Here is a 23524-nt window from a genome sequence, read left to right as displayed (position 1 = left end):
AATAACTTAACCAAAATTGGCACACAACATATGTTTAATTACTTGATTGTATTATTTTGTGTAAATATAACTTTTTATTATATTGACTTTTTTTAATATACAAAATAGAACAGTGCAGTTATCAAATACCTGCACAAATGGTTTTAATTTAATGCATGCAAAGGATTTGAAAAGCTCGATTAAAAAAATTATTATTATGTTTGCTCTCGCAATCTCAATATTCCGGCTTGTCTTAAATTATTCTAGATGTCATAAAAAAAACACACGAACTTTCTCACATATAAAAAGTTATTTTATCCTAAAACAATTGTATTTGCTAATGTTGCGCTTGCTTATCTTTTAATAAAAATATTATATTGACGAATTAAAACTCAGTTTTCATATTTATTCTCTTCTTTAAAGTATTTTGGCCAAAACGTCGTAAATATGTGGCAGTGTAGTTACGCATTTGACAGCTACACATGCGCGCCGTATTTAATATTGCGATACTTCATCATGGAAATCTGGAAAAGTTCTATTGAAAACGTACGCAAAAACTAAGTCTTACACATATTTTGCTTTCTCGTCCACGCGAACGCGCTTATTTTATACTTATTCTAGAATAAATAACTAAACCAAATTTGGAGGTTAATTGCTATTGTACGATACGTAATTTGCTATTTTTTACCACCAGGCGATCAAACAAAACGATGAAAACAGAGCGTTTTACGAAAGTTATAAAAAGTCACATGAGGAATTGATCAGTAATCTCAAAACGTATAACGAATCTCTCAAAGTTCCTATATTAGTACCGATATGCAACAGGGTGTTCATGAGAGGAAGTCTCATTCATACGAACGAAGTTCTAGCTTCGATAGGATGCAATTACTTTGTCAAATCGAGCTCGAAGGATGCTCAAGATATTTGCCAGCGTCGTATAACAGGTAAATATAAATACATTTATCAATATATGTTATATTTATATTGTTGCCGTTTCAGGTTCGGAAAGTATATTGAAGGAATTAGAAAAGGAGAGATCTTTTTTAACGAATCAAGCAGATTTTTCGAACAAAAACGTTTTGGTACCGGACGGCGAAGAAATCGTAGAACCGTACGACGAAAAAGCCGAGAAAGAATGGCGAGAGAAACGAAGGTCTAAATTGATATCATACAGGAAAAACGAAGTCGAGAGATTGAATAAAATCGACGATCAAACGTTGATAGATAAGTTAGATATGTTGGAATTGGAAGAAGATATGGCCGCTCTGAATAGAGAAGCCAACAGACGGAACGAAGGAGACGAAAGCGAGAACGACGAAGATGAGATTAATAGTATTAAGGAGAAATTATACCAATTGCGTAATAAGGATAAAGTTAAATGCCTTACGAAAGAAGATGTTTTCGATCGATTGAATCAATTGGAAGAAGAAGAAGAGTTGGAAGAAAAACTGGAACAGTAAGGTTTTTTAAATGTTATTATTTACTATGCCATGTATGAGGATTAATTTTATTTTTCAGGTTGGGCGGAAACATTTCCGATAGTGATGACGAATCTGATGATAATTTATTCGAAAGCGACGAAGATGACGTGATCGATCATATCGATCGAATCAATACTTACGATCACGACATTAAGAAATTGAAATATAAAAGTGAAGATTCAAAATCTAATCAAGTGAAAAAGAAGAGAGTAATCTTTGCTAAAGAAATAAGCGTAGAAGAACCGGAATCAAACACTTTAACGATTAATTTTAAACATAGCGATTTTCCCGGGTCGAATGAAGATCGTTCAGATTCACTAGAAAGTCCTAGCGATATTTATAATATGTTCCCTTATCATAAGACACCGACAAAATCAATCATTAAAAACTGTCACAAAGTCAACGAAGAGAAGCATATAGTAGATACTTATGTAGAAGTAGAAAAAGAAATCACAGTTCCTATGAATATTAACGTAATCGGTGAAATACTAGAAAAAGCGGTCGAACCGCCTCAAAGCGCAGTCGACGATTCAAAAGAGCAAAGACCGGTGAGCAAATTTAAAAGTATGAGAATGTCGAAAAAGAAGGGAAAATAAACCTCTAATAAATATTTTTTTTAAATATTTTATTATAAAAAAAAATACAAGTTGTGTTACGACACAAACAAAACATCACTGTGACCTCATTCAATATTCTAAAAATTAAATCAGTCTAAAGCTGATATTACTGCGCTCGTTTACGCTTAGCGGCAATATTCCTCAGCAGACGGTTTCCGCATATGAACGTCACTAGTCCTAGCGCTAACAAATATCGAATAGTCTCGAACATGTTGAGCTTGAGCCAGAAGACCACGAAGAGACCGAGAATGGCTGAAAAGATAAGAGATTCAAATTATAACCACGATACATATTCAGAAGGCTAATGTATATATCGTATGTATTTACATCCGAGTCCGAAATGGAATCCTAGAGCGCTAAGCGAAAATGGGAAGTTCTTAACGTTGATACCGATCTTCACCCAGATAATAAACAATAAGACTATCGGAGCGATACATAATCCGGTGAAAACGTCAGATACTATGCGTGGAGGTCTCGCGTCCGGTTCTCTGAACATGTGAGCGATCTCAGGCTTGACATCTCGCACGATTTGAGAGAGCGTGGCTGTAAAAATAAGACATTTTAGTGATACGATACAATATATATTTTTATACTAATTGTAAATATATACCATCTTTGGAAGCGGACGGGAATTTCAAATTGACATCGGCGACTATCCATTTGATGGGATTCGCAATAGCAGCATCTCCGATGATCAATTCTATGCTGTATAATCCGGAGGCATAGTTGAACTTATCAGCGACGGAACCGACATCCTATAATTTTTTTATAATGTTATATCTAATTTATAGACAAAAATCTTTAAAATAAACAATACTGAAACATTAGCGTTTTAATAATCAACTTACGACATCCATTTTGTATATTTTTTGCGATTCGACTTCGGCTACGAATATGACTTCAATGTCCGAAGTCTTACTAAATATTCTCACAAACGTTTGGTGCACTTTGGCCAATTGAGTCAGTCCTTTTTCGCGCAAAGCAAATTTGACTATGATCCTAAAATAAAAAACATAAATTATTCAAGCTGTATTAAAACTAATATTACTCCTTTTAACGTACTTCTGTAAGGCATCTGCTTCGAAAGGTTGTGAAAGACCTTTCGGATAAGTGACAGGAGTCAATCTCGACGTCGAAGAACCGTCCACGTCTCCGACTCCAACTTCGACGCTGTCAATATTGATCGATCCCAAAATTCTAACTGAAACGGTGCCGGAGCTCAAACCGGCGCTCATTGCAATTTTGTATAATCCTCTATCAGGTTTAACTTTCATCAAATCGAGAATGTAAGTCGTCGATTCAGTAGAATGTTTGGTTAACGGTTGTTTCGATAAAACGACGACGTCGTCTTGCAGCCGAGTCGCTGATTGAGCTAGAACCGAGTCAGCGGAGACAGACGAATGAGGACGTCCCAGCAAATCGCTCACAGATACAAGTAACTGCTCGGATTCGGAGATCTGATTATTGCCTTTAAGCGAAATGCATATCGGGGAAATAGACTGGAAGAGATAAAGTATTAATTAATACATGATTTTTAAAATATTCGGCAAAAGACGAGAAACTTCATTCTAAATTAGTTTTTCCCCAAAAAAGATGTTGTCTTTATTTGTGTTTTCTGAATATTACATTTTTTACCAAAAGCAACTACTTTTTTTAGTGAATAATAAATTACTCTTGTCAAAACTGCTCGGAACAATTAGGCTTTCGTTGTAGTTATTCGTGGGGTGTTCACTGTTCTATCCAACAGTAATGCACAAGCAATTCGTTTCAAGGAACAATCATTTTATTTATTGCTCATTTAAATTGTCTTCATAAGATTTTATAGAAAAATCAAAATTTATATAATTTTCTTTTACATTACATATCATTTTACAACAGGTAAATATTTTAAGAGATTTAGCATTCAAATAAATACTTTGTTCCATAAAACTAATTGTTTATGCATTACAATAATAATAAATGCATAGATTGAGCAACATTTTATTTGTAGTGTGCATTAAAATATATAAACTGCGCATTAGCGTTTCGTTAGTGTAGTGAACGATTGGGCGTGGTGACCACTTATACAAATTTTTGAAATAGTTTTTTCTATGTTTTGAAATAATGTTTAATTTGAGTTGATTATAATAAAAGATAGTACAATTTATGTGATATTATATAGTCTATGAAACTCAATTTCAGTTGCGATACGGCAATTTGCTGTTCAAACCCAAACCTAACCTACACAAATTAACCAAACCCAACTTGACCTAACGCAAGTTCTAAAACTAATTAGTTTTAGAAATTTCATTGGGTCAAGTTCAAAATACAAACTAACTAAGCCAATTCATCCATCAGGCAAAAATAAGTAAAAGTAGTACAGACAGCAATTCGCATATTGCTCCATAGTTTGTCTGCATTTTTATATTACACTATGTATTAAAAATATGATAGCTATTCTTACCGATATGAGATCATTGGTTAAAGTATATTCAAACAAAATTTTAGTCAATATGAGGGCGCAAAAATAATTATCACTTCTCAGAAGTAAAAAAATTACGTCAAAAGCAATAAAATCGTGTCGGCGCCGTCGCAGTGGGAACGCTCGGTAACGAGCATTCCCACTGCGATGGCAATTTATATATTTTAATGCATACTACAAATGAAATGTTGCTCAATCTATGCATTTACTTAGCCCTTCGCCTACGGCTGGAATTTTTAAATGTTATTTCGTACTTTTTTAATATGTGAGGTAGCACCTATTTATGCCATAAATTATTTAAATATTATTTCAAAGGTTCATGATATCTTTAGGGGCCTAATGCATACTAGCAATTTTCCTGATGACATTTATATGTGTCATCAAAGGGTTAATGCTTATTTCTTATTATTTTAATGCATAAAAATCTCTTGAAATAGTACCTGTTAAATAGCACCCTATTAATATTTTAAAATTCAATTTAACAAAAAATCATAACTTTTTCCTTTTTATATTAAATCTAATGAGGACAATTTAAATGAACAATATATCAAATAATTGTTCCATAAAACAAATTGTTTGTGAATTACCTTTTGCCAGAACAGTGAACACCCCATGAATAAATCTGCAACAAATCCTTATCCAAAGGTTTACTTTACATAAATGCGCAAAGAATTCGTTTTATGGAAGAAAGTATTTATTTAAATGCACATGTATCTTAAAATAATTCCCCGTTAAATAGTACCCAAATCTATTTTTTTATAAGAAGTTATCTCATTTACTGCAGAAAAAAGTGAAATATGTTTTATTGTATTCATATCTAAAAAATAATTACTTTCTCATCAGCCAACAGATTAAGCGCCTCTAGTAAAACACATCCGCCCTTAACAGTTTGAACTGATCTTCGAGACAGCAGATAATTTCCGAGCTTCGCTCCCTGCTCTTGTGAGATGTGAGTTGGTTTCTTATCCGCTCGCGCTAACCTTCAAAATACAAAGTTCATATAAGTATTATGGCGATTCGAATGCTTTCGAAAAATAAACGAACAGATCATACTTGATGATTCCGGTCAATACTAATCCGGTGACTGGTAATCCGCCCTCCCAGTGCAGCATTTTGCCGTCCACTTCGTCGGCTTGAATGACCGCATCTTCGATCCTTTCGGTCGCCCAAACTCCACATTGAACCTCCGAGCATATATGGAATATGATGCCGAGACTAAAACGTGTTTTATTAACATCATTAAAAGATAAAAATCAAGTGTTTAATTGATAAATTACTTTGAAACGGCATCGTCCTTTTTCAAAAAATCTTGAAGAAGTTTAGAGATAGCATCTTTGTTGAATTCCTTGTGTCCCAACGCCTTCAATGTCTGAATCGAGTGCATTAGATCAGTCGGATTAGATTTGGCATCGCTCAAAACCTTCAAAGCGATCTTTGACGCTTCAGGATTGACCGGTTCTTTGCATTGTAGGCTTTGACGAGCTGACGTCGCATAATAAATTTGTTCGATGGACAACGCTTCTTTGGATAATTTAGTTATTTTTTGACACAGCGCGTCCGATTTTGGTACTGGGGTATTTAAATACTTCATTCCTTGTATCGCATAATGAATCGACGACAGCTCGTCTGTATTTAATCCTTCTAAGAACAGCTTCTTAAACTTCGCTCCATCTTTTGAGACGTCGAAGAAGCCTTGGACGCTATCTAGAGCTTGTACGCTGACACATGCCCATAGGATTAAGAATAGGTCTGTAATTGAAATAAACGATTGGTTATAAACGTATCACATGGAGGAAAAAGGTCGATATTGGATTCTAAGTGGAGGTTACCGGCGTCGATTCCATCGAGCGCGGTCTATGAATCGAATGATAAATGATCTAAGGATGTTCACGAGAAGCACTTACATGCGATCGAGTGGGTACGGAGCCTCGGGAAATACATTTCGAGAGTACACGTCAGCGCCGGTACAAACCGGCACTTGCCGATGCTTCGCCGATCGTAGATGGCAGACACTTAATGTTGCCAGGCAAAAAATATAATCGCGACACGTAAGCGCTTTTATTCGGCCATTTAGTGAAGCTGTAGATAACATAATCAAATATTTTAATTTAAATATATTTTCAATAAATATATTAATAAATTTAAACTAATTTTAATCTAATTTAATCTTCGATTATTATAACAAGTAAACAAAAAAAATATTTTTTTCAAGTAAACATTTTTATATAGGTAATAGAGTCATGAAACTTAATAACTCAATGGTTATACAATTTTTTTTTTAGATCACAGGGTATGTTTATTTGTTCCTTTTGTATTTCAACATTATTTAATAGTTCTCTAGCGGACTGATTTTGGTAAACGTGAATACATAAAATACACTAGCATAGTATCGTAGTTCCAAATAATTTCAATACATAAGCATTTCAACATTTTGATTCTTCAAAATTACAAGTCAATTAATTGCATACAAAGTAACTAGACTACAAAAACTGAATAAAAAACATTTGTTATTTTCAGTAGCAAAGTAATATATTTAAAAAAAATATACAGACTGATCCAATTCGAGTTTGGTATGTTGGCAGCACTGTAAAACAGACAGCTGTCAATAATTATGCGAGTTTAAAGTGTCAATTGTTAAAATTGTTTAATTATTCTACAGAAATAACAATTTTGTACGAACTGTGTATCGAAATTTATCGGAAGATTATTGGCAATTTCTTCGAGTTTTTCGAGCGGATTTTCTTAAATATTTTATATACGCATGGAATAAATAAACTCTACTTCGAGGTCTACTTTTTTTAACTCCCACCAGCACCCTGTATTCCAATCTAACACATCTGGTCACTTTATATGTACCATAAGTACATAGTTGGTTCAATAACGCTGCCCTGTGCTCCAGGGATGATAATTTATCCTGATAATTCACGAGTAATCTTAAGAAAATTTTAAAAATAGTGGACTCACGTAAGATTCGAACTAACGATCTTCAATTGCCAAGCTACGATATCAATAAATATTTTGCTACCAACGTTAGCTAGGAACGAAGAAAATATCAACAAATAAAACCATTTAATTATTTACGTTTTTCGGGTTTATATCTTCTAGTATAGTGGTCTCTAAAATTGTGTACGCGTACTCCAATACAATGCGAGTCGATACTGGAGGGTACGCCAACTGACAATAACATTATCATAAACAGCAAAGAAACGAGAAATCGACAACTGCGATGCAAAGATTTAAGCTAAATTCGATTATTTACAAACGTATGTTTATATTAAGGGGTATGCACTATATTTTTGTTGTTTAAGGGGTAAAATAGTTTCCCGGTCGCTGTTCTAGTAGCACATATAACACATTAAAATGATAATTATTGCGTATTTTTAATCCCAGTACACATTTAGCTATATTGTTGCAATACAAAGCTTTAATATAATGCTTACGAGGACCAGAAGTTGCAGTTTTGGTGCATTTTATCGATTTAATGATACTGAATTTCACAACGATGCAAACGTTTGTAAAGGTTTATATCGAGCGCATTATGTTTCGATTTTGTGTAATTTCTGTTAAACAAAATGCTTTGAGGCGTGTTGTTTAATTATCTATTGTGCATACTACTGTATGCTATCGTAAAGAACGCTACAATATAATCAAAAATATATTTTTTGTTTCGTAACAGAAGTTCAGACTAAACTTTGTACGGGCAATTTTAATTCATGCTTAAGACATCCGATTCTCATTTTATTACTTTACTTCATTCATATTATATATAAATTAAATTTTAATATAATTTTTATTGCTGTTTTTTTTAATTATTTAAAAAGAAATCAGCCCTAAATATTTATCGAGTAGCAACACTAAGCAGGGTTGACGTAGACTTCGTTTTGACAGCCGCTGTCATGGAGTCGTGTGCTCCTGATGGAATTCTTTATGAACTTTTTGTCTATTCAGAATGGAGGCCAGATCCAGATTTTGTTGTACGAGTCACATATATACAATTCTATATTTTTCAAAATAGCGTTTTCATTATATTGTACAATTGCGACGAATATTATGTTTGCGTTTGTTTACAGCGCGGAGAAATCACGTCCAAGACGAATTCGGGACAATCTATGAACCACTTTATAAATTTATTAAAACCGGAGCAAACATTAATTGATCATGTTGCAAAGTAATGTCGTGATATTTTTATATGTCTATATTGAATGATATTAAACTGTATTTTATTTTAGTTACATAGACCAATTGCAATCTTGGCAAATATGTTTAGGAGACGACGGGATGGTCGTGGCTATAATTCAGGATAATTATTTGGAAATTCGTACGAAAAGAGGGAACTTTTCGAGTGCCGTCGCCAAAGCTGGAAGTATGTTTTCTCGTAAATCTTTATTATTAATTTATATTTGATGTTTATCGTTATTTTTTCAGTCAATAGAGATCCAAATCCCCAATGGCGCAAAATGGCTTGGAGCACCGATTGCTCCATGCTTGCAGTTGCACACAGTAACGGTAAAGTTAGCTTTTACGATCTTTTAGCTACAAATCTGTTCAACATACAACCGGTTAGTGTCTATAATTAAATATAATATTAATGTGTACGTTTTTAAAATATTGTAATAACAATACATAGGATTGCTCACAACCGCCTGAATTACAATGCACAGATACTACTCACGCTATAGCTGGAATTGTTTTTTTAACCAATAGAATAGTCGACCAGAAGTGGTATTTTAATAATTCACACTTGATCGATTATCGTCCATAATATAAGTAATAATAATGCATCCTATTTTAGGTCAAGTGAATTGCTGTTAGTTGATTTTAAAGGTGCTTTGAGAAGCTATTTTGTATCTCCTACAGATGGATTTAAATTATATCATAAATATAACTTTGACGGAGGTATAAGTACTCTCAGTTATCATCGTAATCATAACATGATTTTCATAACCGGTTTACCTTCAACGTTAACTCAAGTATGTATTATATATTACATCACTTAAATTGGATTGATCTAAAATAATATCATAAAATAATTAATTTTAGGAAAGTAATAAATCAAACACCTTTGGATTAAGAGGTTGGCGTTTATTGAACGACCCTCCGTTCTATAAAATATCGGCAGATTTTCAAAAAGAACCTACCATCTCATATTTATCATGGTTTTTATATTACTTACCCCTTTGGAAAAAATCAAATCAGGTAATCTTCTATTTATATTATTTTAATATCTATTTTCTGATAATAATCTTTGTTTTTTAAAGAGCGTTATTACCAAATCTGTAATATCATCGAATGGCTCTCTACTCGCCTGTATACACATCGACGGAAGTATATCAATTTGGCGTTTACCAATTTTAAAATTATCTCACATTTGGCCGCTGACTATGCAAACGGATTTCGACATTCCGAATCCGCTAACGTTGAACGGCAAAAGCAAGGGATGGCCTCCGCTTAAGAAGGGTTTCTCTGAATTTGCACCAATCGACCTCAGCTGGTGGAACGATGACGCTTTGATTGTATCTCGCTTAAATGGATCAGTCAGCATTTGTTCCATTTCTGACTTGCACAACATGCTCACTAGTAAACCGGTGTTTCTCCAAGGACATCCACAGGTAATTTATTAATTGAAATTTTGATAACCTTTGTGGGATTTAATAACACATATATTTATTAGCATGAATTTTAGAATGATTTTTGAGAGCTTTAAGAAAAAATTAAAAGCAGTTATTTCAAACTTATCCAAAACAATATAGAAAATAATCTTCAATAAATCAAATAAAAAATGATAAACTATTGATGATATTATCAGTGATAACAGATGGTAAAAAAATTATCAATGTTTTTGACTGGAATCTTTAAATTATATCGATGTTGAAATTTATAGCTGTACAGATTTAAATTATATATATACCCATATTAACTTTTAAATGGTTTTCTAAGAACTTCAACTTTTGCTGAAATTAAACTTAATTACAATATTTTGCAACAAAGATTCAATTAACTGTTTTAAATTATTTTAATTTTGCTATAGTCGACTAATAAATTATTTGGCTACTAAAAAGTTTGTAGTGAAAGTGTAATATTTAGATAAAAATAAAGACATAATTTTACACAAATATTTTTTTTTTGATAAATCAAAATAATTTACCATCAATTTACTGAAATTTTTAAAAACAAGGCTCTATTGAAAAAATAGATACAGCTGAATTAAGCATGTAATTTTAGTTTTAAATTAATATATCTAAGATTTGTGGCAAAATTTTTGCATAATCTAATTAGAAAAAGACCTGACATCCCAATCTGCTGCAATAAGCTGCAATATTTTGGAACAAATAATATGAAAATCAAAGAGCAAAGACACTATAAATATGCACTAAATAAAAGTACTTTTATTATGGATCATATACTAATACTTTATTTTATAATCACTGAGCGAAAAATCAATAATTTTTACTTAACACTTAACCGAAAGTTCAGGTAGTACCTACTCGTCATGTTCGCTGATAGTAATCCATAGGACGGGTAGTATCTACCTTTTTAAATTTAATAACATTATGGATTAATCCAAAACTATGATAATAAATGGTAAAAATTAATAACATAAAATTATTATTTTATTATTACAGATATCATTAACCTTTGATAATGGATTTTTATCGATCGAGTGTGAGTCTGTTTTAATTCCAGCTAAAAAATTACGACGTACTTCTGAATCTACTGTATGGAATTTTTATTTAACATAATAATATTTATCTTTATAATATATAATACTTATTCAATTATATTTTTTTAGAGTGATTCTATATCTAACTTGAACGAAATAGCCGAAGAGGAAGGATCAGATTCGTACGAAGTCGAGAAAGTGTCATTCGCATCTAAAAGCAAGGAAATTATAAAAACGATCTTGTATATTATTACCGATATGGAAAGGTTTCAACCTAAACCGAAGCAGCTAAATTTACTTTCTAAGATTTATAGACTGTTGTGCTTGAAAAGCACAACACCTGAAGATTTATATTTAAGAAAAGTGTGCTATATTTTAGATTTTGCATAATAAAAATTGTGAATTATTTAATAATTATATTTTTATTTGATAGATTGAAAACGCTGAATATTCAGAGGCTTTGATTCTTGCAGAAACTTATAAATTAGATAGTGATCATGTATATCAACAACAATGGAGATGTTCCAAAGTTTCTAGTCAAACCATCAAAGATTATTTGGTATGCATTTAAATGGTGTTTAATGGATGATTTATTATTTATAAATCAAATTATTTCAGAGCAAAGTGAGTAAGAAGATTTGGGTCATACAACAATGTTGCGATAGAGTGCCGGAAACCTTAAGTGCAGCTAAAGAATTGCTCGAGTTCGGATTGAAGATCACAAATAAAGAAATTTATAATGGTAATTTAATATCAATTACTTATTTTTATTGATAATCAATATTTGTAATCAAATTTAGGTTTGGAGACTAAAGAAGATAAGCAAACATATTACGAGAAGAAACTGTGGGATAATATATCGCTCTCAGATCTCTCATCTCAAAACACTGAGATTCTGAGATATAGATACACAATGTTACATTATTTAGATCGCTTAGAGATTTATAAATCGATTATAAGGAGCGAGTTTTCGATCTATTCTTCCGAAGAATACAACAGATTGAGAAGCAACACAATGTGTAGAAGTGCTATTGAGTTTGCGCGAGAGGGAAGAGTCGAAGCGTTAGTTTGTTTATGGCCTAATTTGACGAATCTATCGTTACAACTATTAGTGCTGCAAAATCTTCCCGAAACGCTCGATCCATCTGTTTATAATATATTGTTGCCGAAGTATGGTTCAGAAGAAGCGACCGAACAACATAAAGCTATGAATCGAGATGAGGATTGGTGCGAAAAAGAGATTTTCAGGTTAACAATGCTTTATAATAAGTATATAAATAGAATGGTACTGATTCAAAATTATTTCATAGATCAATTTGGAGCTCTATTGGAATCGATGAATTCAATTTAGACGATACTTTTGACGATATTACAGTAGTGTCTCCGCCTTCGACGAACTTGACTGAATGGTATTCGAAAAGAGCTCGCCAGATCGAAGAGATGAGCGGATTGACGAGTCACTCTTTAACGTTAATAGCATACGCTATCGAGAAAAACGTTCCTGGACTGGAAGAATTGCATTCGTTGCTCACGACTCTCGACATATTATTATACGACATCAACATTGAGCCCATAACGTTATCACAACTTGAAAAATACTCACAATTTCAGATCGCTAATCATTTAATGTCGAAAGTAAGATGGTTTTTTATTTTGCTATTTTTTTATTTGGATGCCCCCCTCCGCTTGAGATATAACATAAAAATTAACTATAAGAGAAATATACATCTCTTCTGTCTTTGTCATAATATATATTAGTGGTATAAGTCATTGACTGATACCTGAAAGACATGGGTTCGAATCCCATGTGTTGAATGGTTATCCGTTTTTGTAAAATATTTATTTGTAGGGATCTAAATAGATGATAGTCGCTTGGAAAAATGTCTGAAAAATACTGTGGGTGAGAAAGGAAAAAATCCATGGATTGTTTCTATCGTCTTCTTAGATACATGAGCGTTGTCTTATTATAAAATTATGCTTCATTATTCATAAAGAAAGGTATTTTTATGGTCTGAGTCGCTTTTAAACGAATTAGATTTTTAATAACCCGATTTTATTATATTTTGTCTGTACTTCAGCTTATTTTTCCATGAAGAATGAGTTGGCCTACTTTTTATTTTGGATTTGACCTAATGAAAGTTCTAAGACTTTAATTAGTTTCAGAACTTTCGTGGTGTTAGGTTTGGGTTTGACAGCAAATGGACGTTTTGCAACTGTCAAATTGAGTTTTATCGACATTTTAGAGCAACATATAATTTCACTAGCACCCATCAGTTAAATTATATTTTCGCTAAATATATATCTACTGGTGAAAATGTATATTGACTACACCAGTGAAAGTATACCTTCACCGAAAAATACACATTCTTTGTAACATTTATACATCGCATGTGAATAAATAATAATAAATATGTAAATGTATATATTACTACATATGAAAAAGTTAAACTCATATAATTTTACTAGCATCTTATATTTTCATTGTTAAAAATATATATCTACCGGTGAAAATGTATTCCGATATAATTTCACTCAAATGACATATTTAAAAAAATATTTTCGAGATAGATTCAAGACTTGTTTTTAGATAACCTGAGAATATTTGGTTTAGAATTAAATCACCAGCTTTTTTTAATATTTCAATTTCTTAAAGATTATTAGTATTTTTTAATCCAAATTCAAGGGGTCAAAATCCCTCCCCATCCCCCTCCAAATGACGTCTCTGATTCTTATCTTTAAATTAATATGGAGCAACTGTCAAAAAAAATATTTCATCGATAATTATTTAAATAAGTTTTAGTAATATACATAAAAATGTCTACTATAATATTTTATTAATTGCAGACTAATCATGAATCTATAATAAACGACATTAAAATGCTTTTGATTCCTTACCTCGAACGACACGAAAACTTGACCTCGAATCTTACTATAAAAGATTCGCTCATGAAAGAATATATATTGTATTTGAGTAAAAAGGACTTGAGCCTCGCTTTGATTGTACGTATCAAATTATATTTATTCCAATCTAATTTCTCTATCATTAATAATTATACTTTTGCTTATAGATCTTTAGAGAGCTCGGTGAACTGGGATTCAACGTTCAACAATGCTTGGATTTCGCTAACGACTGTTTTCTATTGCAAGACTCAAATAAAAATATATCTTTATGTTTCGACATATTAGAAACGTTACCTGAAGTCAGGTAAATTATCATTTCTATATTAACGTATGAATCTAGTTATTGAGTGATTTTTTTTACAGCGATAATAGCATCACTCCTTCTTATCACATCAAAGCTATAGATATTATGGAGAGATTGTTGCATGCTTGCAATCTTTTTGAGAATCATGGAGTGCAAATAACATTTTCGCAGTTAAAGTTTTTAATGGAAAAACCTAAAGAACTGCAAGAGCTATTGGTTCAAATGGCGAGAAACTCTTCCAAGTATGTGTCCGTGTTTTATGCATTGATCGATGATGAAGTTGATTATGATTAAAATTGCAGTGTTTGTATCAGTGCGAGCGATTGGAACGACTTATTACAAGACATTCTTCAACTGCATTCTTTGATATTTTACGAAGTCAATAATGAACTATGCCATGAGGTAATTATACAGTATTTATGATAAATGTATGATAGTAAATAATTTTATTATTTATATTAGATTTTTGCTACGTCAATGTTATCTTCGGCTAGTAAAGCGAGCATAGCATCAGCAGAACAAGTGTTAACTTGCACTCCATCCAATGGCACGAATAATCAAACAACGATTAAGAAAAACAAATTTCCATATAAACTCTCAGTGTCGCATAAGATTCCGCATAAGAAGAGCATCTCATTAGTTCTAGAAAGCGCTCGAGACTATTACGATTCGTCTTCTAGTCTCAACGATCCATCTCTTGAGTTTGCATGGTATTATAATATGATTCACTTCATTATGTATGACTAAATGTATTAATATATTAAATCTATATAGGGCATGTTTACAACTGATAGACGACAACGTAGAAATCCAACTAGAGAAAGACTTAATATCGGCTTTGAAAATTTTGAATAGCTTCGAATTGAGCGTCTTACCGGTACAAAGTGAGTTTATAACATAATTTATCATAACTTCATGATGATAATAATAATATAATAATATTTTTAGTACGATTATTCCCTTCAAAGATTGAGTTCATCGAAGAGTGTCTCAATTGCAACGAAAACGCTTATAAAAATACAGAAAAAGTCCTACAATTGGCGACGTTGTTGAGAGTTGCCGAAGAGGATGCAAGAAAAAGGTTAATTCAATCTATTTTTTATTTGATTCGGCAGTTAATTATAATTGATTATATTTACTTTTAGAGAGGCATTGATTGTTTCATTGTGTGCGATAAAATCGACCGAAGCTAAAGATTACGAAGAAGCCAAAAAGTTAGGAAAACGATTAGTCTCTGTGTGCGAAGGTCCGACTGCTGTTTATGGAGTGAATGCAGCTCAAGAATTAGGTTCCAATTCCAATATTTTGGATCTGCCTCTGAGACATCAGTTGTTGAACATCGCTTTATTGCATTGCGAAGCTAAACATCTGGAAACGTTAATTATGATGAGGTAATACTTAGTAACTACTTCCATAAATTATGGAAAGCATTTCAGTTTATTTGTATACATATTTGAGCAACACAGATAATCACTTATTCTCTCAATATACCCAAGTGACTAGTGCCACTCAAAATCCATGGTCTTTATGCGCTCTTTATTTTGTTTCGAAATGCGAGACAATGAGACGCTTCTTTTCAACAAAAAAAACATTTGCGACTAAAATATTTATCGGCTTTTGTTTTATGCGAATTTATTTTTATTTTATTTTTTTAGATTAAATTAAGACCATCGTGGCCTAACAGGTTTCCCCAATGCGCCACGATTGTCGAAAACAAATTTTAAATTTATAAAACATAAAAAAACGTATATATGTATACATAAATAGAACAATACTTAAACATAACATAAAATTATAAAATATCAAAATTAAATGATACAAACTGGATCAGATCCTCGTAGCTAACATTAAATAGGTCAATATGTAATGCCAGCGTATTAAGGAGCCAGATGGCCACAGCTATAGGCGAGTCGGCAAGTGCGGATGTCCTAGCCCTAACGGCCATCAAAAAAGGTCGCGATCGTGATTCTGGAAAATGTTCCGAAACCCAAAACTGGAATTCCTCGAGAATAGCTGGATTGTCGACAGCACCTTTTAGTAATTTAAAAAAATGCTTAGCGACATACAGCTTTCTGCGAGAACTCAGCGAATCATATCCCAACGCTCCTTAAAGAAAGGCGCTGGGATATATGTACGAATAATAACCAAATGTCCTTTTGTAAAGGTATCTTAAATACCTTTTTTTAATCTTTTCCACTAAAAGGGAATATTTGGCTATTCGGGGATTCCAAATTATAGATCCCGATTCAAGAATGCTACGAACTAAGGTGTCATAGAGGATGCGAATAACTGACGGATCGTCAAAGTGAAAGGCATTACTCATAACAAAACCGAGTATCTTGGAAGATTTATCACAGACGTCGTGTATGTGTAGAGAGAACCTCCATTTGCCCTCGAAAGTGATTCCGAGATTTTTAGTGGAAGTTTCTCTAGTCAAAATGTTACCACCGAGATGGTAGAAATAAGCTGATGGCGAACGGGATCGAGAAAATGACACAGTATGGCACTTTCCGACACTAAAGGGCAGACAGTTAACGGAAGCCCATCTCCACAGAGAGTCTAAATCACTTTGTAGAGAGAAGGAGTACACAACAGATCGAATGCATTTATATAATTTTAAATCATCTGCGTACAGAAAAAAACTTGAATTAGTAATTGCTGAATTTGCATATAAATGAAATATAAACAAATAAATTAACTGTAATCGAATTATTAGACTGATTGAAACAAAATGCTTGCATCTTGATACAACAATTACAAAAATGTAATACGAACTTCACAAAAATTTTTTTTTGTTCACACCTGTTTTTAAGATAAGCGTTAAACGAATTCGGCGAATTTCGGTCATAGTAGATTCCGCCGACAAACATTTTATTCACAAATGTTTTTCGAAGGCCTAAAAGCATTTTTTTATTGAGAAAATGCATCTCGTTTCGTATTTCGAAACAAATTAAAGGCGCATAAAGACCATAGATTTTGGAGTGGCACTAGTCACTCGGGTATATTGAGAGAAAAAGTGACTATCTGTGTTGCTCAAGTATGAATACGAATTGTTTCATTGTAAGATTTTGTCAGTTTAATCAATTAATATCAGTAAAAACTGAGAAAAATATTACAAATATATTCGAATATTTGAATACATAATCCATTTTTTATTCATTTTTATTTTGATCAGTTGTAAACAATGACTAATTAAGAACCTTAGTTGTTATCCTCTTCTGTATCCCTGCACTTTGAGTTATGATTCGCTGTGTTCCCGTAGAAAGTTATACATTGCAAAGTACTTCTTCAAATTACTGAAGGATGTTAAGGATAATTTTTTTATTCTCGAGAAATTCCAGCCTTGAGTTCCAGAACATACTCAAGCAACGCGTTCCTAGGTAACTTTTTATGCTGGTTTGAATGAAGACATTCGTAATGCCAACTGGCAGTAGTCATCCAGCTTCTTAATACGCTGGCATTTTATGTTAATCTGGTCCGATTTATTTTTTTAATTTAATGTTTTATGTTTCAATTTTTATTTTTTAGGACTATTTTTATTTTTGATCATTGTGGCGCATTTAAAAAAAATAAAAATAAATTCTTCTTTTAGATCTGCCGTAGAATCTGAGATACTGCAGAGTGAAATCAATAATTTAATTAACATGACTCATAATCAAAATAGTAGACAAGTCAATCTTCAAGATAGCATGGAATCTACTGAGGATGATTACGTCGATGCCTTAACATCAGTATAGTTGTTTCTAAGATTTTTGCTTTAATTTATTATATTTATGTGGTTTAAAAATTCAATAATTTATTTAGCCCATCGTTGAGAATAAACTGATAACAGCCGTACAAGCTGTTGAAAAATACATTCAAAAACCTTTGAACAAGAATTATTGGAAGAATTCGCTTAACTTCAGGTATCAGTCATTGTTAAATAAATATTGTATTTTATTATATGATTTATTTAATTTTATATGTACTTTATAGTTGGATGAGTAACGCAAATAAAGCTTCTTCGCCAAAGAGTGTAGTTAAAAATACGGGAAAATTAGCATGTCATGCGTTTTATGTGCCGCTACACCCCGACTGCCACATATCGACTCTGGGAACACATTACGACAGTATCCAAAATACTGCTGTACGAGAACCCCAATTGGTAATGCTATACTCGTTGATTAGAAACAGCACTCTTCAAGACTGCATAAAATACGGAGAATGCGACACATCTTACGTTGAAGGTAAATATTGTAATTAATCAATGAAACGAAAATTTATCTACAGCTAAATATCTCTTTGAATAGCCTTCATCCAATGCGCACAGTTTATATTGACCGAAGACACGGCGTATTGCATATCTCATTTGTTGAGCGTATGCAACGATCCGAATTTTGATAAATACATGCAAATCATCGACTTTGATATCAAGAACGTTCATACGTTCTTGTATTTTTACGCGTTGATGAATTACGCTTCTTCGAATCCGATGCCTGAAGAAGGATTCCTAATGTCGCCGACAAAGGTACGATTTTAATAATCATATTTATGTTTAAATACAATTTTAATTGATTTGCTTTAGTTGATCTCCGAGGCGTTTATGTCAATCAAACGAGAAGAAAATCCCAATAAAACATTGAAAAACATTCAATATTGCAAAAATATCATGACACAATTGATCGAGGGTAAAAAGCTCGTTAAATTAGGGTGCAACATTGACATTGAACTGTTCGCTCAAGACAGCGTATACAGGAGAGATACAATTCTGATTCTTGCCAAGTAAGTTATCATGAAATGTCGATATGTTTCATTAAAATATATTTATATAAATCTTTTATAGAACTCACGACGACGAAATATATCAACTTGCTTCAAAATTAGCTAAAAAATATAATATTAAAGAGCAGGAGTTAGTCATGAATTACTTAACGTACGCAATTTTGCAATACGAATCGTCTAATTTTGCCGAAAGCTTGAAGAAGGTAACTAATAGTGCTATAACGGAAGTATTGACAGAAGATGCAGCAAATGTCAATGAAAGGTTCGCTTTTAACATATTATATGTTTTTGTACATATGTTTTTAATTGCTAATTCTATCAATATAGATTCACTACTGAAGTATGGGAAAAACTGGATGGAAAAGATCACAATGGCATGATATTGTACTTCACTCTCGTCGATAGTATAAATAGTCGGCATTTAGTAAACGGCCTAAATGCTAAAGAACATATCAAGTTGATCAAGAAGACCAAATCGGCCTGTTCTGGTATTTTATTATATTATGCTATATATTAAATAATTAAATCATTGAGGCGAAGAGTTTAGATTAATCGAAAAATGTTGTAGCAGATAGTTAAGTGCATAAGGGTGTGTCGAAATGAATCTCTCCCAACCTTTTTGAACAGACGTCATTTCAGCTTTTTCTAGGAATGGCAAAAGTTGGCTAATCAGTAGTTGTTTTTTTTTAATATTTTTATTTCATTAAGATTCATAGTTTTCATTAAATTATTTTTGATATATTATTCTGGCTAAATTCAAAGGAAAACTAGATATCTAGTGTTCATTATAAGACATTTTATAACAATATTATGACTTACAATAAGTGAGAATCAAATAACAGCATATGTAAACCAAATTTTGAGAGCGAAAAATACAGTTATCACTTCTCAGAAGTCAAAAATCCACGTCAAAAGCAATAAAATCATGCCGTCGCCGTCTCGTCTTACTTTGCACGGGCCTGCTGGTAAAAATATATTTGGACTTGACTTTTGAAATATATAACTTCACTGAAAAATACACATTTACTGTAACATTTCATCTAAATAAATAATGATAAGTCAGTAAATGTATATATTATTAAATATGAAAAAGTTGAAATTATTTCATTTTACTAGCACATGCTACATAAATTATATTTTCACTGGTAAAAATAAATATCAACTGGTTAAAATATATTCCGATATGAATTCACTGAAATGACATATTTTTAAAAATATTTTCGCAATAGATTTGAAGACCCAAAAATTTCTGCACCTCATTTCTGCTTTTTTCAAGAGCTGGAACAGTTTATATTTTTTTTTTTTGTAAAGCATTTTGTATGTACAAATCCATCATAACATATTGGGGAAATCTGATCTTAATCCCTAAAATTATTTATAGGTCTGAATTATAAAACTATCATTAGCAACTGCTCTCAGAACGACATGTTCGATAATATGATATCGTTGATAAACAAAGACAACATAGGCTTAATAACAAAACTGCTCAGGAACATGCCGCCAAACTTGAACATTAACTTCAACACGAGCCGCTTTTATTGTGACTGGTTGCTGATGTACTTCTACAATGTAAGTATTTTAATATATAAATACAAAAATTGAATCAAGTTATTCATCTCTAAGATTTCTAACAGATTCCTGAAAGCATTCATTCGAGTAAAAAGTGGATGCAACAGCATCGAGAATGTTCTAGCTACTTTAGCAAACTAAACAAAGAGGACTTATTGAGTTTTACTAGAAACATACTATTTGGCGATTTGACTCTTCAAAAGTATGTATTCAATAAAATGAATATCTTAAATGTGTTTATATCAACTCTTATAAATTTATAGAGTACCCGCTAGCACTCGAATTCAAATTGCGTTTCAAACAGCAGATTATTGTCAACACGAGCACAGCAATATGGAAAATATTAGCAATAATAAGCAAAAGTGAGCCTGAATCACCATTTTTTTAATAGAACTCTTTCTGATAATAAAAATCATTTCAGTGACGATCAAAATTGGGAAGACATCGCTTTGAAAATAAACAAATGGGCAAAATTCTTAGAGTGCTTTCATTGCGATGCTTCGAAGCAAATCATACTCTCATCTAGTATGGTAGAGCCTCAAATATGGAGGTAAATATCCTTGATTTGCGTATGTTTTTAATGTGATTATATAATTTTTTATATATAGAGATTTAGAACAATCACAAGGAGATGAATCAAAACTGATTGAATATCTAACGGAATTAACATTAAATAACAGCATTTCTGTTAAAAATCTCTTGTTATTTTTGACTTCTATAAACGTAAATATAACGATGGATAGCATTTTGTTGAGGATACTTGAAACTGAAGAATTAAACGCTAGGTAATTATTATTGTATATGACAGTTTTGTGTGTGAAGAGGTATTAATCATTTTATTTTATAGCAATCTATCGAGGATCACACAAATTTTGATGAACATGAAATTGACACAATCGATCGATGCAGAACTGTTGAGCAAAATCAAAGTGCATACGACTAGTACGCTTTTAACATCAAAGCAACGGTTGGATTTAATGTCTCTATTCAAGGTTAAATCTATATCAATATAATCAGAATAATAATTAAATATTTATTATATTGAAAATTGTAATTTACAGATACATATGGATAACGATAACAGCGAAATGCTAGAGAAGATTTCATTAGAAATGATTCAGAGTACTTGGGATGGCGAGTGCTTGTCAGACATTGAAGGTAATTTTTTATATAAATATTTTTATATGGTATTTTTTTTATTTGGACGAATTATTTATAGAGTTAACGATGTCTGATCCGTGCGTCAGAAATAACATTTTCATCAAATTGATTCAATGCGAGTCTAATTGGGAGAAACTCAAAACACTTGTGGACTTGGTGAATATGTGGCCGTCGCAAATGCAAAATGAAGAGTATGTATTTATTAAATATTAATTCAAGAACCATTTTTAATAAATTTATTTTTCATTTACAGCAAATCAACAAAACCTCATTTACTTTTGGCAAAGTCGTTATTGAATAACGATCAACATTTAGAAGATAATTTACCATTATTGCGGTTATTGATGAGCAAACAGCAGTTCAATGAAGACGTAAGTCGGAAATTTGTAGTGCAATAGATGTAATTATGCATTATATTTTAATTATTCATCTGTGAGATTAGGAAAATCTAGGAAACCCCAATCTGGGATAATCAATCAGAATTATAATTATATAATAATTTCTGTTTCACCTAATAAAAGAGAATTGGATTCTAAATGAATTTTACAATTTAATTTAATATTAATATAAATTTACTGAAACAGGAAATTGATGAAAAGATATCAGAATAAATTGTTCAAGGCGGAAAAAAAATACCGAGCCGTCGTTAAAGGGTTTTAACATAGAATGTCATTAAAGGACTAGGAGTCGACGACTCACAGGATTCAATGCATAAAGCGATTTGAATTTCTGAATATGCATAATCATTAAAAAATATATAATATAACGAGCAGAGCGTTTCAGATGATGTAAGACTTGACACAAGACTATTTAAATTTTCTGTTTAGTATGAATGGATTACCTTAGATTAATTAATATATACATTTTTGCTAATCCTCTTGTTGCCCGCTGATCCATATACAACAGCAATTTTGAACAAAATGGATGACAAAACATCATCTCAATAAATTAATTTAATTTAATAAATTTTTAGTGCACTTGCTAAAAATCGATAATTACACTCATTTGAATTAATTGTTTCAGGATATAAGATGGATCGTTTCTGAAGACTCTCGTGATAATATTTTTGGCAAAATTTGGTTGTGTATGCTATCCTCAGATGAAAAAGTTAATCTGACTGTCTTTCCGAATTTAGCTTTCGAATTAAAAGTAATAAAAATATCTTAATTTCAGATGTAATCGTAATATTAATTTTTTATAACATGTTACAGAAACTAGATGATATTGAGAAACATCTGAGTGACTCACTAATGTCGGAGATTCTCAAGAAAGGTTTATTGATAAGCATAGTCAAATCCGCCATATATCCAAAGCTGATCCAACACTTACTTCAAAATCCGTCAGATTATTCTGTCGAAAGAGCGATCGACGATCTAATGGAGAAGAATTACATTGTAGAAGCCGGTTCTTTAAAAATGTCGGCTATGGGAATTCCGCAAACGTTGCGTACATTTTCGCAAGCATTGTTTTTGCGCAAAACATGAATCAAGTCATTGAGTTTAAAACTGGGTAAAACGTTCATTATAATTTTAAATTGACAATAGTGGCTTTTTACCGAAATGACTAGATTATTTATTTGTGATATAAACTATTTATAAGTAACAAATAAATCGTAACAAATAAAACAAA

General features: G+C 31.9%; 3 protein-coding genes across 3 annotated transcripts; 2 read left to right on the top strand and 1 right to left on the bottom strand.

Annotated features, from left to right (window-relative positions):
- Window positions 1-426: 426 nt before the first annotated feature.
- uri (unconventional prefoldin RPB5 interactor) lies at window positions 427-2901 on the top strand. Its single transcript, XM_088191221.1, has 4 exons — window positions 427-525; window positions 674-923; window positions 979-1435; window positions 1498-2901. The coding sequence occupies exons 1-4, from the start codon at window positions 427-429 to the stop codon at window positions 2054-2056; spliced, it is 1365 nt and encodes a 454-aa protein (XP_088047347.1). The 3' UTR covers window positions 2057-2901.
- Window positions 2038-6562, bottom strand: OstDelta (oligosaccharide transferase delta subunit). The gene is made up of 9 exons (XM_088191220.1): window positions 6443-6562; window positions 5816-6287; window positions 5592-5753; window positions 5371-5518; window positions 3140-3576; window positions 2926-3076; window positions 2688-2832; window positions 2405-2620; window positions 2038-2329 (listed from the first exon to the last, which is right to left on the bottom strand). Exons 1-9 carry the CDS (start codon window positions 6477-6479, stop codon window positions 2184-2186), a joined length of 1914 nt encoding a protein of 637 aa, XP_088047346.1. The 5' UTR covers window positions 6480-6562; the 3' UTR covers window positions 2038-2183.
- Window positions 6563-8398: 1836 nt separating this feature from the next.
- On the top strand, window positions 8399-23524 carry LOC148231485 (NBAS subunit of NRZ tethering complex-like). Its single transcript, XM_088193386.1, has 40 exons — window positions 8399-8512; window positions 8609-8706; window positions 8768-8901; window positions 8964-9097; window positions 9166-9260; window positions 9331-9508; window positions 9579-9734; window positions 9797-10147; window positions 11162-11254; window positions 11329-11562; window positions 11633-11758; window positions 11818-11941; window positions 12000-12447; window positions 12510-12834; window positions 14044-14199; window positions 14268-14404; window positions 14464-14646; window positions 14707-14806; window positions 14867-15114; window positions 15179-15288; window positions 15353-15485; window positions 15550-15795; window positions 17997-18135; window positions 18209-18309; window positions 18380-18630; window positions 18694-18911; window positions 18969-19165; window positions 19227-19427; window positions 19493-19653; window positions 20547-20734; window positions 20800-20936; window positions 20998-21096; window positions 21156-21284; window positions 21343-21519; window positions 21582-21726; window positions 21796-21892; window positions 21954-22086; window positions 22149-22266; window positions 22919-23044; window positions 23107-23524. Exons 1-40 carry the CDS (start codon window positions 8435-8437, stop codon window positions 23377-23379), a joined length of 6777 nt encoding a protein of 2258 aa, XP_088049512.1. The 5' UTR covers window positions 8399-8434; the 3' UTR covers window positions 23380-23524.

This window comes from Plectrocnemia conspersa, unplaced genomic scaffold (assembly GCF_051122295.1).
Source record: "Plectrocnemia conspersa isolate PC_06_02 unplaced genomic scaffold, ASM5112229v1 ptg000009l, whole genome shotgun sequence".
NCBI classification, from domain to species: domain Eukaryota; kingdom Metazoa; phylum Arthropoda; class Insecta; order Trichoptera; family Polycentropodidae; genus Plectrocnemia; species Plectrocnemia conspersa.
This window is presented reverse-complemented; position numbering and strand designations above follow the sequence as displayed.